This window comes from Hippoglossus stenolepis, chromosome 14, assembly GCF_022539355.2.
Source record: "Hippoglossus stenolepis isolate QCI-W04-F060 chromosome 14, HSTE1.2, whole genome shotgun sequence".
NCBI lineage: Eukaryota > Metazoa > Chordata > Actinopteri > Pleuronectiformes > Pleuronectidae > Hippoglossus > Hippoglossus stenolepis.
The window spans coordinates 1,325,224-1,340,223 of NC_061496.1; the positions used below are offsets into that span (position 1 = coordinate 1,325,224).

Here is a 15,000-nt window from a genome sequence, read left to right on the forward strand (position 1 = left end):
CTCTGGCAGAGCAGTGACAAGTAAACACGTGCACATTACTGAGCGAGAACGTCCCTGTGTGGTGAGAGATCAGGAGAAGAGCCGAGGACTCGGACTTGGTTTTAATAAACTCTGCACTCGTTACCTGATACAGCTGCTGATCTGTATTAATGTGGGTTTGACATGGAACCTATGAACAAAAAATAAACCTGGGAGGGATTTGATCTGGTGGCAACAGGGTGATGAGGGTGAGGAGGGGGAGGAAGGAGGAGGGTGTTTTTTCAGTTTCAGTCCTATAGGATCTTTAAGTTTCTTATTTCAAATTTATATGTAACACAGATGAACTTTCTCTCCACAGAGTCTGGACGATGGTGACGTTCACACACAGATGCAGGTAAGAAAGATTCATGTGTGTGTGTGTGTGTGTGTGTGTGTGTGTGTGTGTGTGTGTGTGTGTGTGTGTGTGTTACTTTTAACACAACAACACATTGATTTACTCACTGATGTTCTTGTGTTTATATAAAACTCTGTCAACAAACATCCTCTGAGTTCACAGCAGGGAGGTGGCTCCACCTAGTGTTTACTGGTCTCCACTGCACACAATCTTTTCTAACTTATTATTTTTATATTTATATTTTTATGCCTGAGTGGATTTTATTTCTGTTTAATTTTATTCAAAGAATAGAAAATTATTTAAAAAACTACCAGGTGGATGCATTTAATGTTTTATCAGCTGTGTGTGTTTTCACACACACACACACACACACACACACACACACACACACACACACACACACACACACACACACACACCTCACTGACACCAGTTATAACTCTAATCAGCTCACTCTCTGCTCGCTGCTCGACTCACACTCTGGTTCCTGCAGCTTGGCAAAGCACCGAGTGAGACGTCTGGAATCCAAACTGTTGGAGACACCTCTTCTGTCTGCGCCCACATCAGTTCCCCACCAGCACTCGTTGGTTTCTCTGCCACTCTGAGGAAAATAAACAGCGGTGCAGTCAGTCCGCAGTGTTTGGCACTCATCTCTGATTAGGATTAATAGATTTTTGATTGCGTGCCTCGTTCCAGCCGATCAGTGTTTTGGTGTCGTGTCTCCAGAGGCTTGTAGGGTGACAAATGTAGACACGGTCAGAGCCAGGGCCAGATGAGAGAGTCAGTGAGGACACGCACACACACACACACACACACACACACACACACACACACACACACACACACACACACACACACACACACACACACACACACACACACACAGAGGAATACAAATCACACGTGAGAGCGTTTGTATCAACAACACATGCAGGCTGCCGTGGAAACTAAAAGACGGATGAAGAATCATGTATCTGTGAGTCTGTGGGAAAAGTGAGCAGTGGAAATGACGGCAGCTCTTTAAGGCCACGGTCCTGCAGCTCCATGACGGCGTCATGTGATTCAGTGACACTGATTCCAGGGGAAACAGCAGCCCCCCCCCCCTCGCTCTGTGTGACATGTGAAGGCTGCATGAGGCCGGGCGCCCCTCACAATCACATGAACTCATTCACCACGGACTAAACTTCAATGAACCTGATGGCAAACTGTTGTTTTCAGTTCACATCCTGCAGAGTTACACAAAATGGAAGTCATTAAACAGGCCCCTCATTAAACCACATCACATAAATGCACCAGATCCAGATTGTTCTTTGGATCTGCACCGAATCAGAGACTCATCAGTGATCTGCGTATGTCTGATTGTTTTTTAATCAAGATCCATAGATTGTTCTCTGAGAACTCAAGGGAAATGTTGAACTTTCTATCTCACGATGTTAAAGAAAGTGAAAGTAATATCCCTGGAAATAGTCTTTCATTGTTTAGCTCTGCAGAACAAAGACACATCATTTCATATGTTTTGAAAATTGTTCCTTGTTCAAGCACATTGTTTTATTCTAAAAAACGTAGGACATAAAAATTCATTGTTGTTCGTACGTTTATTTGCAGTAAATAGGACTGACAGGTCAGGGGGACTTCAGGGACCAATCAGATTTCAGCCTCTGGCCCCGCCCCTGGCACCGTCCCAGTATAGATTTTTAAATATAACTTAAAACCAACAAAAAATTTAAGACACTTACAGATTAATATTATTATTGGAGCATTATTCATGCGTTTATTCAGATTTTATTTACAGGTTATTGTTATTTTTGTTCGGTCAAAAATAGACAATTAATAGAAAATCTTATTTTTTATTATATTTGAAGGTTTATTATTAGACAGTTAATTCGCTTTATTATCACTTTAAATAATTCAAACATTAGACGATCTGTATGTGGGCAGTGATCGGGTTAAAGCAGCGGAGTGAGACATCGCCTCGCGCACACAGGATCTTCGGTGGGTGTCGACGTCGCCTCTCCGCTGCTGAATCCGCCTCCGAGGCCCCGAGAGCCGGACACAGCCCCGGAGACAGCCCGGTGACAGCCCGGTGCACCGGAGGGACATCCAGGGACCGGCAGGAGCGAGAGGAGCGGGAGGAGCGGGAGGAGGAGGAGAAGAGGCTCGGTTCGTTCCGTGTTCGTGTCGGGTCGCAACGAGGAGGAAGAGGAAGAGGAGGAGGAGAGAGATGCTGTCACGTTTTAGAAAACAAAAGCTCGAGGACACATGAGGAAGTGAGACGAGAGGATTCTGTCACATCTGGAATCACGTGTGAGGAAATCATCTGGATCCAGAGGAAGATACATCCGGACTGATGGAGCCTCCTCTTCATCATCTGCAGCCTCCTCTTCATCATCTGCATCAGCCACTGAGCCAGGCTCTCATCATCTCTCATCCTGAACTCTGCTTTTAAATCTCTGCGCAGAAAATACTCTTCATCTGATTCATCTACGTTTTTTAAATATCGGAAACATTCAACTGATCTGATTTGACGTCAGATTGAAGATTAAACTCTGAGATCGTAGCCGGAGCATCGATCATCCGCCGCTAATTTAAAACACAGGTGACGATTCACTGATCTGAAGCCTCAGTTGGCCATCGAGTCCAGCGCCATCTTGGTTTTCTGAAACCAGAAGTAACCATATTTGGAGGGGCGGGGGGGTGGAGCCTGACTGAGAGCTCGAGGACACGCCCACCCTTATGGTCTATTTGTCTCTAACGATGTTATTTTAGAGACAACAGGTTTTACCTCCCAGAGAAGGAGTGACCTACGACAAACTCTCGGGTCCAGCCGACTTTAAAATCACCCCTGGTCACTGTCACGTGTTGTGATGCTGGACGTCGTGAAGATGAAGGAGTCGTGTCGTATCTGCGCCCGCGAGCTCTGTGGCAACCAACGCCGCTGGATTTTCCACCCGGCCGCCAAACTCAACCTGCAGGTGCTGCTGTCCCACGCCGTGGGCCGCGAGCTGACCCGGGACGGCCGTGGGGAGTTCGCCTGCTCCAAGTGCGCCTTCATGCTGGACCGCATGTACCGCTTCGACACGGTGATCGCCCGGGTGGAGGCGCTGTCCCTGGAGCGCCTCCACAAGCTGCTGCTGGAGAAAGATCGGCTGCGGCACTGCATCGGAGGCTTGTACCGGAAGAACAACACAGACGATGGGAGCGTGGCCCCGGCAGGGTCCGGTGGGGGGGTAGTTGGTACAGAGGCGGGGTCTGAAGACGTCCCTGTGGTGGATCTATCAGTCCTCCAGGACGTGAGATACTCGGATATGATTCAGGACGATCTGACGTTCTCCGTCTATGAGTCATGGGCGGATAAGGGGGACCCCGCCCCAGACCAACCCCACCATGTCCACCACTGCCCAGCAGGAGACGCCCTCCCTGGCCAGAAGCCGAGGAGATGCAGGGGTTGTGCGGGGCTCCGTGTAGCAGATTCGGACTATGAGGCGGTGTGTAAGGTGCCTCGCAGGCTCGGGCGAAGGAGCACATCCTGTGGGCCATCGACCCGCTACTCAACCGGCGCTGAAGGAGTCGAGGACCCCATGAGATCCTCTGAAGAGTCTGCATCCATGACCCTGGTGCTAGAGTCTCCTTCAGCTGCGTTGAACTCTGATAAGACCGTGTTTGACCAGACGAGTGCCAGTCCAGCGTCCTCTGTGGAATCTCTGGACACGGCCGTGGACGTGAGCTGCCCTCTTCCAAATCACAAAGGGAGGGAAGACATGGAGCTGGAGAGAGATCCAGAGGACGCTCCAGCCAGAAGGGACACTCCATGGGACAACCCCCTGAGTGAGAGCTCCCTCTCCGGGCTGGAGATGATGCTGTGCCTCCTGAGGGGCTGGGAGTACCGGCCCGTGAAGCCTCAACGGGGCAGCAAGCTCCCAGTCCTCGTCAAAGCCAAACTGGAAAAGAGCCTCTCGCTGCATCCGTCCATCTCACTGAGGTCCCCCAGCAGGGGGGCGGGTGACAGTGACCTCTACCCCCACCAACCAATACCAGAGGTCGTGACCTCGTGTCCGGAGCAGGACCTGCAGGCGGAGCTGGCGGAGATGGAGGAGCAGTGGTTGGATGATTACGTTCAGTGCAGGCCGTTCCGCTTTCAGCAGGTAGTCAGCTGCTAATGAAATGTGTTGCATTGTGGGAAGTGTTTTTGTAGGAGTTCCTGCCTCTGCAGCTAAGATTTTAACTTCAAATTCAAAATTGTAACTTCTTTAAAAGGGGGATTCGGGTTTGTATATTTTACAAATCAAAATTTCCGTCCCAACAATCTGCAGATTCTGCGTTTTGACACTGAATTAATGTCACGGATCACAAGCTTCCAGTGGTTTCACAGCAGAGTCGGATCACAATGATGCAAATCTCTCTGGATTCTTACTCATCCTCTTCATCCTCCTCGCTGCTGACGGAGCTGAACACACTCAGAGCCTTGATTACCGTCTCGGGGGAGGGGGCGGGGGGGTTGGCATGAATGCCCTTCCTCCTCTGTGTCCTAGCAACACTGGCGTTGGCATGGGAACTGTCTCCACAGTGCCACAGCAGCAGTGGGTCCGTGTGAAGGCTCTGCTCGGGCTGATCCGGCTTCATAAACCTCTTTTGTTATGTTAATGATGGGACTGAATGTGCTTCAGTGTAAACAGAGACTGGACGTCTGTGTGTGTCCATTAGATTCAGCTGTGTTGGTCCATTATGAAGAAATATAGCTGCACAATAGAGCTCTCACTGGTGTGAATGAGGAAAGTTACACTGTGTTTAAACCTGAAGTTTCTCTGGTGACTTCACTCCAGAACTTCTAACCCAAAGGTCTGAGTCACGAGTTCAAGTGTGGACAGAAAAATGTATTCTAGAATAATTAAAACCACAATAAGCTCTGATGGTTCAGTGCACTTGTCAAAGTCCCAGAGACGCATCAGGTCAGTGCACGATTCTCTAAAAAGAAAAACAAGGAAGTCAACAACATGCTCCCGTGGCAACAGCCGCTTCCTCAGGAAGTCGTTCAGCAGCGAGCTGACGTGTCTTTCAACTCTCATTCAATCATCTGCACAAACACGAAGACACAATGTGTGTAAACCACTGATCCATCTGTTCGGTAGTTAGTAAACAGCTTTGCCTGTTCAACTAAATAAAGACACAACAACTAACTTTCATTTCAGGATATTGTTCTCTAAAGAATATAGATAATTAATCTATAAAGAAAAGCTCAGGAATCTCTTCAAGTTTGAATATCTTTGATTCCTCCTGTGTTTCCAGCGGCTGATCGATGAGCAGCAGGATCAGCTGAGTCACTACGAGAGCGCCGCAGGTCAGTGTGTGGGCGAGCTGCAGAAGGTCCAGGACCAGGTCCGAGAGGGCGAGGCCCGGAACCAGGTACAAACACAGAGCGGGACATTTCCACCACAGGGTAGTGTTTTATATTCAGTGTGTACTGATGCTAGTGTGTGTGTGTGTGTGTGTGTGTGTGTGTGTGTGTGTGTGTGTGTGTGTTTGTTTGTGTGTAGAAGCTGCAACTGCGTCTCGGTGAGATGGAGCTGGAGCTGCGGTCGACTCGAGAGGAAGCTCAGCAGCAGGAGAGAAACATCCAGAACATCAGTGACAACTTCAGCTCCAAGGAGGCAGAGGTAGAGAGAGGGAGGGAGAGAGGGGGAGGAGGAGAGAGAGAGAGGGAGGGAGGGAGAGAGGGAGGGAGGAGGAGAGAGAGAGAGAGGAGGAGAGAGAGAGAGGGAGGGAGGGAGGGAGAGAGAGAGGGAGAGGAGGGAGGGAGAGAGAGAGAGGGAGGAGAGAGGGAGGAGAGAGAGAGGGAGGGAGGAGAGAGAGGGAGGAGGAGAGAGAGAGGGAGGGAGGAGGGAGGGAGAAGGAGGGAGGAGAGAGAGAGAGAGAGAGAGAGAGAGAGGGAGAGAGAGAGGAGAGAGGGAGAGAGAGAGAGAGAGAGGAGAGAGGAGAGAGAGAGAGAGAGAGAGAGAGAGAGAGAGAGAGAGAGAGAAAAGAGGAGAGAGAGGAGAGAGAGGGAGGAGGAGAGAGAGGGAGGGAGGGAGGTAGAGAACAAGGAGGAAACTGAGATGGTGGAATAACAGGGAATTGAAGACTGACAGAAATCAAGTGTCAAAAGTGAAGATGAAGAGTTTCATGTAGGAACAGTGTTGATATTTTGTGTTTCTTTGTGTGTGTCTGTGTGTGTGTGTGTGTGTGTGTGTGTGTGTGTGTCTGTGTGTGTGCAGGCTGCAGACCTGTACCAGGTGATTGAGGAGCAGAAGAAGATGCTGTGTTCTCTCAAAGAACTCACCAACCACCAACAGCTGCAGCAGCTGCAGGTTCGTCCTCTCGGTCTGAAACCATCATCTCTCAGAAGCTCATTATATATAATATGAACTTACTTATTAAAACATATTTATTTATGTCCTTCTCTGTCCCCTCCTCTTCCTCTCTGGGTTCTCCTGCAGGCGTCGGGGGTGGAGAGCGTTCGAGGTCAGGGGGAGGTTCTGTCTCTTCAGGCCTCGCTCTTCCAGGCTCAGCTGGAGTTTCAGGCCGGCGAGCGAGCGCAGCTGCAGGCGGCCAGAACGCAGGAGGACCTGACCCGAGCCCTGCAGAGGCTGGAGAAAGACCTGCAGGGGGCGCTGCAGCACAGGAGGGAGACTGAGCAACACAACCAGGTGAGAGGGACTGAAAAGATGATGAAGAAGATGCTCCAGGTTGTGGGCTCTGGCCTGATGTTGTGTTGTTGGTGTGCGACGTGCAGGAGCTGCAGTCGGTTCTGGACCAGGCTCGATCGGCCCTGCAGGAGAGAGAGGAGCAGCTGAGAGAGGGCGAGCAAGAGAGGGAGAGGGAGAAGGAGGAGAGGGAGAAGACCATCAGACAGCTGACCACGTCGCTTCAGACCAAAGATCAGCTGCTGGAGGTCAGACACACACAAACCAACACACCGTGCACAACAACACAACTCCTCACTCGCACAGGACGACGTAGAAACAGAAGCAGTAGAAACAAACCTGTCAAAGGATCTTTTCAGGTGTTTCATGTTTCACTGACACTTCTGTTTCCTGTCGTCAGGAATACTGCGAGCTGCTGGACGACCATCCCAACGAGAAGAGAGACTCTCAGCTTCACAAGCTCCGGCAGCGAGTCAGAGAACGAGACCGAGCTCTGGAGGTAAAGACGTCAGCCGTCGCTCTGTGAATCTTCAGAGAGCGTCTGGCTGCTCTAGATTCAGGCCTGAGTCGTGTGTCGTACAGAAATACTTTCAATTATGAACATTAATTCAACCAGTAAACCACTGTGTTACATTAAAGGAGCGATGGAAAAGAGAGAGATTTACCTCCTGCATGTTTTTAACTGGTGATAAAAAACCAATGACCCAACATCACAAAGCAACATTTATCTGTTTATGTCGTCTTATTTAATCTTTGCCTCCGGCTCCTGGAACGTTTCTTATTGATGAACATTTGATGTCAAAGTAGAAGCTGAATATGAATATTAACATCATCTAAACAAACTAAATAAGAATCTAAGTGGTGCCTGAAAGAATCAGACATTAAGAACAATATAACATAAAACAACTAAGAGACGAGGCTTTATTTTAATAAATCTTCTTGGGTCGTTCAAACCAAAATTGTCAGATTCAGTGACAATAAGTATTTTTATTGTGCAGCGAGCGGTGGACGAGAAGTTTCACTGCGTGGAGGAGAAAGAGGAGGAGACTCGACGTCTTCGACTGCTGCTCAGAGAGAAGGAGAGAGACCTGGAGAGACAACGCTGCGTCCTGGACAACAACGAGGAGACCATCACTGTGAGCACGCACACACACACAAACTCACACACTCACAGAAACACAAACACAAAAACACACCCTCATCTAATCTGTTGTGTGTCTGTGTGTGTGTGTGTGTCAGAGCCTGGAGCTGCTGCTGCGTGGTAAAGCCGTGGAGCTGGAGCAGGTGTGTAACGCCTGGCGGAACGTTCAGCAGCAGCGGCAGGAGAGCGAGGAGATGCAGAGTTGGTCCCTGAGGGAGCGAGACGCCATCATCGGGCAGCTGCAGGCGGCGCTGCTCGCTCGTACGCAGGAGGCGCAGGTACACAGAGGAGCCACGACGTAGATATCAGTTATAACCTGATTGTCCCTCAAGGATTCACGTTTCCTCTTCTTCTTCTTCTTCTTCTTCTTCTTCTTCTTCTTCTTCGCCCGTCAGGATCTGCGCTGCTCCCTGCTGGCTCAGGTCCATTCAGCTCCCAGCGACGTTCTGGAGGAGCTGAAAGTCCGCCTCCAGCTCAAAGACCGCCTCTTCCAGGAAGTGCTGGCCGATCGGACCCATCAGGCCCAGGAGCACCAGGACCAGGTCCAGGGTCTGCTCACATCCATCGGCTGCAGGGACCAGTACATCCAGGTAGAGCAGAGGAGCTTAAAGTCAAACACAGATATTAATATAACCTTTATACACGTATAAGTGACGCCGCTCTCCCTCCAGGACTCTGCGCGGCAGCTCGGTGACGTGATGACCGAGCAGACGTCCAGACTCCAGGAGCTCCGCAGACAGCTGAGCTCAGGAACCGGGTGGAGGTCCGACTCCGGATCAGACTCGGCCCTGGAGCTGCAGGCGGCGCAGGAGGAGCTGCGTCTGGCGCTGAGGAGGGAGAAGGAGAACCAGGAGCTGAGCAGGAGTCAGACTGCGAGGCTGGACGCCCTCAGCAGGACGCTGCTTGTGAAGGAGGAGCTCATCAGGGTCAGTGAGAGCGAGGATCACTCACACAACAACACTCACACACTTCAGCAGAACTTTGTCTGTTAAACTTCCTGCTGATGTTTCATTTTACAAACCAGCCAGGGAACTGCTGGATTAACACAATCCTGTGGGTTTGAAAACTGTTTATCTTCGGTTTATCTTTCTCAACGTATAAAAAAGAAAGATAAAAACCACGTTGTCCCCGATAGCTCACGTGTTTGAGAGAGCTCCTCGTGTTCTGAGGCCGCAGGTTTGATTCCATCCCAGCTCTTCACTGCATGTCTTGCATGTGTGTGTGTGTTACAGGACTTCCAGAGGCAGATGGTGGACCCTTCAGACCTCCAGCTGGTCGAGCGACTGACGCAGGAGGTCCAGGAGCTGAGGGAGAGCCTGGTCCAGCGGGACGGCGTCGCAGTCGGCGGCGCCCTCCTCCTGGGCCGTGAGCGGCCCAACGGCAGGCAGCCTGAGTTTGGAGGTGGGCATCAGAGAAGCATGGGACAGTATTTGTAACGGCAGCTCCCCCAGCAGCTGGAGGCGGGGACTATGGTGGCGGTGGTCTGCATGGAGTGACTCGCTGTGGTGGCGGTGGCGCTCTTTGATTTCCCACTAACACTGAACATGTTTAATGGTAACCATGGTGAAAAGGATGGAGATGGAGCAGGAGTGACGTTTGGCTTCTAACATGAAACTCTCCTCAGTGTGTGTCAGTCACGCTTCTTAACACCGTGAAGGAAAAGTCAGTTTCATGAATGAGATGGATTTGTATGAGCTGGAGGAGATTTGTTTGTTTCTGTCTCCAACATCATCAGAAGCATGAAATGTCACAGAAATACACAGAAAACAAAACTGTGAAATTATTATTTTATCAGAAGATTCTCAGCCTTTTCGTTTGTGCCTCTGAGAATCGCTTCAGTAAAGTTGTGACTTGTCAACATTAAACTGTAGAGAGGTGGTTCTAGGTTTCTACACAAACATCTGGATGTTCAATACACAAGCATCAACAAAAACATCTTCTAAAAAAGTCTTAAAGTATAAAGGACACACAAAAAAGAGACATTTTAATTTATCAATATTCATCACAGATCTTATTAGTTTCACTGATTTAACCACTAAAGGCTAAAAGTCTGAATATTAGTTTTTTGTTTGTTTTTTTGTAAACGAAACATATTTTAATTCATTTTAGAACAAATTATTTTATATCTATGAACAACTTAGAACTTATTAAATTATTATATATTATTTGAAGCTTTGTTTCAGTGTAAATATTGTGAATTTGTATGAAGGCATCAGTTAATGTCATTATATATTTTGTTTGTGTGTGTGTGTGTGTTTGTCTGTGTCTGTGTTTGTGTGTGTGTCTGTGTTTGTGTGTGTGTCTGTGTGTTTTTGCATGATCAGCAGCATTAACAAGCCTTTTTCATAAAGCTGTAAAATGCTAATCGAGTTCTGCACATGCGTTGTTTTACTTAACATTACATTAATAATTTATACTCGTTATTAATGATTATGACAATATTAGTGTATAATGATATGAAAATATTTGCATATTATTATATTATATCAAGATGTTTTCAGTTGTCGTTCATGAAGAAACTTTCAAACGTTTTAAATGTTTCTTTGCTTCTGTGGTTGAAATGAATGAATGTGATTAAATGAGTTTCACACTGGAGCAGAAAGTATAAATGTTTTAATGAAGCAGTGAAATCGTTCTGCACGTTTCACTGACATGAGAAACAAACTGAACTGGAATCATCATCTTTTATGACCTGAAGGAGGTTTTTAGTTGAAATAACTTCATTAATATTCTTCATTTCTTTCACCTCACACTTCATGAACAATGAATAATCACACGTTTAAAGCTCAAGTTGCACCAAAGCACACAACAGCCCAGTTATGATGCTCACAGACACACAAGGTTTGTCTTTGTTCTGGTTCCAGTTTCCAAAACTCACTTTAGACTTATTTAACATTTAATGTGTCATATTTTCCTCATGATTTTCCCACATTGGCAGTAACATAATAATAATAATGGAGAAACATTGAATTCCCTTGTTTGTATTCAGATTAAATAGTTGATTAGTTTATTGCCTAAAACTAAACATACACAAGAAATAATCTGAACAATAATATAACAGATTTCACAGAGACAAACACAGGGATTACCCATAATCCTCTTCTGGTGAAACCAGTTTCTCATCTTGATGGAGGCATTTTGTCCATGAAGCATTTTTTTAATTAAGTCTCAGTCATGAGTCAAGTTTAAGCTTCATATTAAAGATTGAAAACAGATGAGCTTTTATTTAACAGAAACATAATCTGCTCAGGTTGATAATTGTTAATTAGTGTTTAAAGGTTTATATTCTCTAGTGTTCAGAAACACTTTGTCGGGCGTGTAGACCCGACGTCAGACGTGTGATTGAATAATAACACGTCTGGTGTCTCGTCTGCTCAGCTGCTCCTGGTCCCCTCACGAGAGAATCAGCCCAAAGGCTGACGAGGTGTTTTCTGTGCAGGAGAGGAGCTCAGATTAAAAACCTTTAGAACACACTAGAGGAAAGAAACTGAACAAACATCAAACGTCTTCTTCACTTGATTCATGGAGAACAAGATGTTTCTTCACAAACTCAAACAATCTAAAGCTCAAGTTGTGGAGTGAACCGACATCACAATATTTGTTCTCAGTAGAAAAGTAAAACCAAAATGAACTGAATGAAAGAAGAATTCTTACTTTTTATTTCTAAATTTTGTAGACCCGAGTTCAGACGATGAAGACGATGATGTGAACAGCGAGGAAACGGAGAGCGTTGATGAAGAGGAGGCTGAACTGAGGCTCCAGTCGCTGAGCACCAAGGTACGAAGCACAGTCCGTGACCAGGTCTGTTTGTAGATCATCAATTTACTGATACAAACTTATCAGAAACACAAACACTTGAACAAGAACTTACTAAAATGACAAAAAATAAATTGAACGTGTGCTTGACTTGACCCTTGACCCTGACTTTGGTCCACGTCCCATCTGCTAACATGGAGGAAGCAGGGTTTATGACCTAATCCAGCCACCAGGGGGATCCCTATGGTTCGGCCTCACTTTAGGGCGGCGTCATGGCGTCCCTCTTCATTTACAGTGTGTTTCCTGTCTGAACAGCTGTGTGCAGGTCCGGTGAAGGAGGGTCAGGGCCTGGTGGAGGTCAAACAGCTGGTGGAGCAGAAGAGGGCGGTGGAGAGAGAGCTGACGGAGCTCAAGGCTCAGCTGGAGAAGAGCGGCTTCTCCTCGCTCTCACAGATGAGGTAGGACATACACACATGTACTTTTTAGATTCAGACTCCAGGACCACCCGATTAGTTAAAGGTCAAAGGTCAGTTTATTATAAATGTCTCTTGATTATTGCGCATCTTCAGTTTTATTCTTTTATCCTCTGTTTATTTCATATTAGTATCAATAAACCTTGAGTCTCATTTCAAATATTCTAATTCTAGATTAATACGTTTAGATGCTTTCATGGGATTTAACTGAATTTAACTCTCCTCCTCTTTTAAAGGAAAGCTCTGCTCAGCCTCCAGGCACAGAACCAGGATTTAAACCATCGGCTGCAGGCGGACGGTCAACACCACCAGGAGGAGGAGGAGGAGGAGGAGGAGCTGGACGTGACCATCGGAGAGGAGGAGGAAGAGGAGGAGGAAGAGGAGGGCTCAGAGACGTGGGAAGCCTGGGACAGTGACTTGTCTCTGTCTCACACCGACGTCCAGACCAGGGACGAGGCGAGGACGGACAGAGCCTCCAGATCAAAGCCTCCGCACCAACTCAGCTCTCAGGTAAGAGACAAGATGTGTCTCTGACGTCTTCACGACATGAATTTAAACATGTGAGGGACACGCGTGATGGATTCTGATATATAATCCATATATTTATTCTTCCTTCCTGCTTCTGACTAGAGTGAAGTTTTCTTTCTTTTGTTATTTAATTAATTTGTGTAACAATCCTTTATTATAATCATTGTCATATATCTTGTTACTGTTTGGTTCGGTTTAGTGTTAACATCTTGTATTCAGAGTAAAGTTCATGTATCTGATGCACATGTGTGTATTTTCCTTTTTTCATTCCTTTAAATCTATTTCTTGATACATGAATTTATGAATCTTGTGATAAACTGTTGACAAAACAAATCTTTTCTAAGAAGAAATATAATAAAGCTAAAAGTCCCCATCATCACATCTTTGTGAACAGTGTGTCCAGGCCGACGAGCTGCGTCCCAGCATGCACCTGGGCGGTGCTGCAGCCTCTGAGAGGACGGAGCAGACGGTTCTCCTGCAGCAGAGGAGCAAAGAGCTGAGGGAGCGGCTGATGGTGTCTGAGGCCACGGTGCAGGCTCAGGCCGAGCAGCTCAAAGACTTCAGGGAGCTGCTCAGTGAGTCCACCTTCTGATCACTGATTGTATCTCAGGGACAAACACCTGTCACAGAAATGTCTCCTGTGTCTCTGCAGCGGAGACGGCGGTGCAGCAGGACAGTAAACAGATCCAGGTGGACCTGCAGGATCTGGGCTACGAGACGTGCGGCCGCAGCGAGAACGAGGCCGAGAGGGAAGACACCAGCAGCCCAGGTATTCAGCCCTCACTGAGCAGCCCCTTCCTCCGAGGAACTGTGTCCAAAGACACTGAACAATTCAGACTGAACCTAGAATGTCCCTCAGCAGAGTTCTCACCTCCACGAGGACCAACTGCTCCTTAAATTCAATCGAGCTGCACCCAGTCACACACATGGATATAAGTCCTCTTTATATATAACTGATTATTATCAAGATCCATGATCAAATGTCTGGAGAACATCCACTTTAACTAGAGGAAAGAGATTCCTGGATCCTGGTAGAGTTGTAATAATGACTTAGAAACACTAGAGGCCAGCAAACCACACCTCCAACAACTCAAGTTCATCCTCCACCATCAGTCTCCTTATGAAACAGTGAAACTCACTATTTGGATCTGCACCACGTTGAGTTTCACTGGTGTGAGACACTGAAGAGTGAATGTGTGAGTGTAGAAAACCAGGAAGACGTTGAGTCAAAGTCAAATCAGAGAAGGTTTTTCTGATGCAGCTCAAACGAGACTGTTTTCCAGTTTGTGGTGTCGGAATAATCTGAAAAATGAATTTCCAACTGGGAAAATTCACATGAACATCTCAGGTCAAGGAAACAGCCTGATTTACCTTCTGTGACCTGACCACTGAAAATCAATGAATGAACAAATGAATAACTGTATTTACCTGTGATTACTTTGTGTCCCTCTCAGAGTTCGATGACCTGGAGATGTGCACGTCTCTGGACTGTGGCTCCCAGTGGTGGCCCACCACCACCACCGCCAGCAGCAGCAGCTCCACCTTCACCAAAACCACCACCCAGATCTCCGGCTCCGACGAGGCGTCGTCTCTCCAGCGTCTGGTGGAGGACCTTCGCTCGCAGCTGTCCCGCTCGCAGGCGGTGATCCGCGGCCTCCAGCACCGCCTCCGCTCCCTGTCCACCTCCGGAGACGACCCCCCCTCCACACCCCGCAAGGTCAACTGGTGCTTCCAGGCCTCGCCCTCGCAGAGCGGCACGGAGGACGACGAGGGCTGGCAGTCGTCCGACGGGGGTCCGCTGGCCTCACCTCGTCACCCTCACCCAGACAAGGGCCTCCAGCAGCTGGAGTCCAGAGTGGACGCTCTGGAGAACCAGCTGAAGAAAGGAGGCAAGAAGTCCATCGAGCTGGACGGGAAATCTGCCACGTGGCCGGGGTGAGAGGCAGAGAAACCACTTCTCTCTTTATGCTCTTATTCATTCAGAAAGTTGTGACATAATATCATTCATACTTTTATTTAAAAACAAATACTTCATAGTCATCAATGATACAG

The 15,000-nt window shown here is 47.7% G+C and overlaps 1 protein-coding gene across 6 annotated transcripts in view; it reads left to right on the plus strand.

Annotated features, from left to right (window-relative positions):
• LOC118121238 (phosphodiesterase 4D interacting protein) overlaps nt 1-15,000 on the plus strand; it is a 70,746-nt gene that overhangs the window by 39,791 nt on the left and 15,955 nt on the right. For 2 of the 6 annotated variants that reach the window (XM_047343100.1, XM_047343099.1), the window contains exons 9-26: nt 338-373; nt 5,657-5,773; nt 5,905-6,024; nt 6,622-6,714; nt 6,844-7,053; nt 7,140-7,298; nt 7,451-7,549; nt 8,049-8,186; nt 8,290-8,469; nt 8,587-8,781; nt 8,863-9,117; nt 9,424-9,592; nt 11,868-11,968; nt 12,263-12,405; nt 12,657-12,930; nt 13,343-13,523; nt 13,601-13,717; nt 14,403-14,883. In XM_047343100.1, the coding sequence (XP_047199056.1) occupies nt 338-373; nt 5,657-5,773; nt 5,905-6,024; nt 6,622-6,714; nt 6,844-7,053; nt 7,140-7,298; nt 7,451-7,549; nt 8,049-8,186; nt 8,290-8,469; nt 8,587-8,781; nt 8,863-9,117; nt 9,424-9,592; nt 11,868-11,968; nt 12,263-12,405; nt 12,657-12,930; nt 13,343-13,523; nt 13,601-13,717; nt 14,403-14,883 (3,068 nt within the window). Of the gene's footprint in view, nt 1-337; nt 374-2,245; nt 4,516-5,656; nt 5,774-5,904; nt 6,025-6,621; nt 6,715-6,843; nt 7,054-7,139; nt 7,299-7,450; nt 7,550-8,048; nt 8,187-8,289; nt 8,470-8,586; nt 8,782-8,862; nt 9,118-9,423; nt 9,593-11,867; nt 11,969-12,262; nt 12,406-12,656; nt 12,931-13,342; nt 13,524-13,600; nt 13,718-14,402; nt 14,884-15,000 lie in introns of those variants that run through there. The other 4 variants (XM_047343097.1, XM_047343096.1, XM_047343098.1 and 1 more) reach the window with 3 other exon arrangements.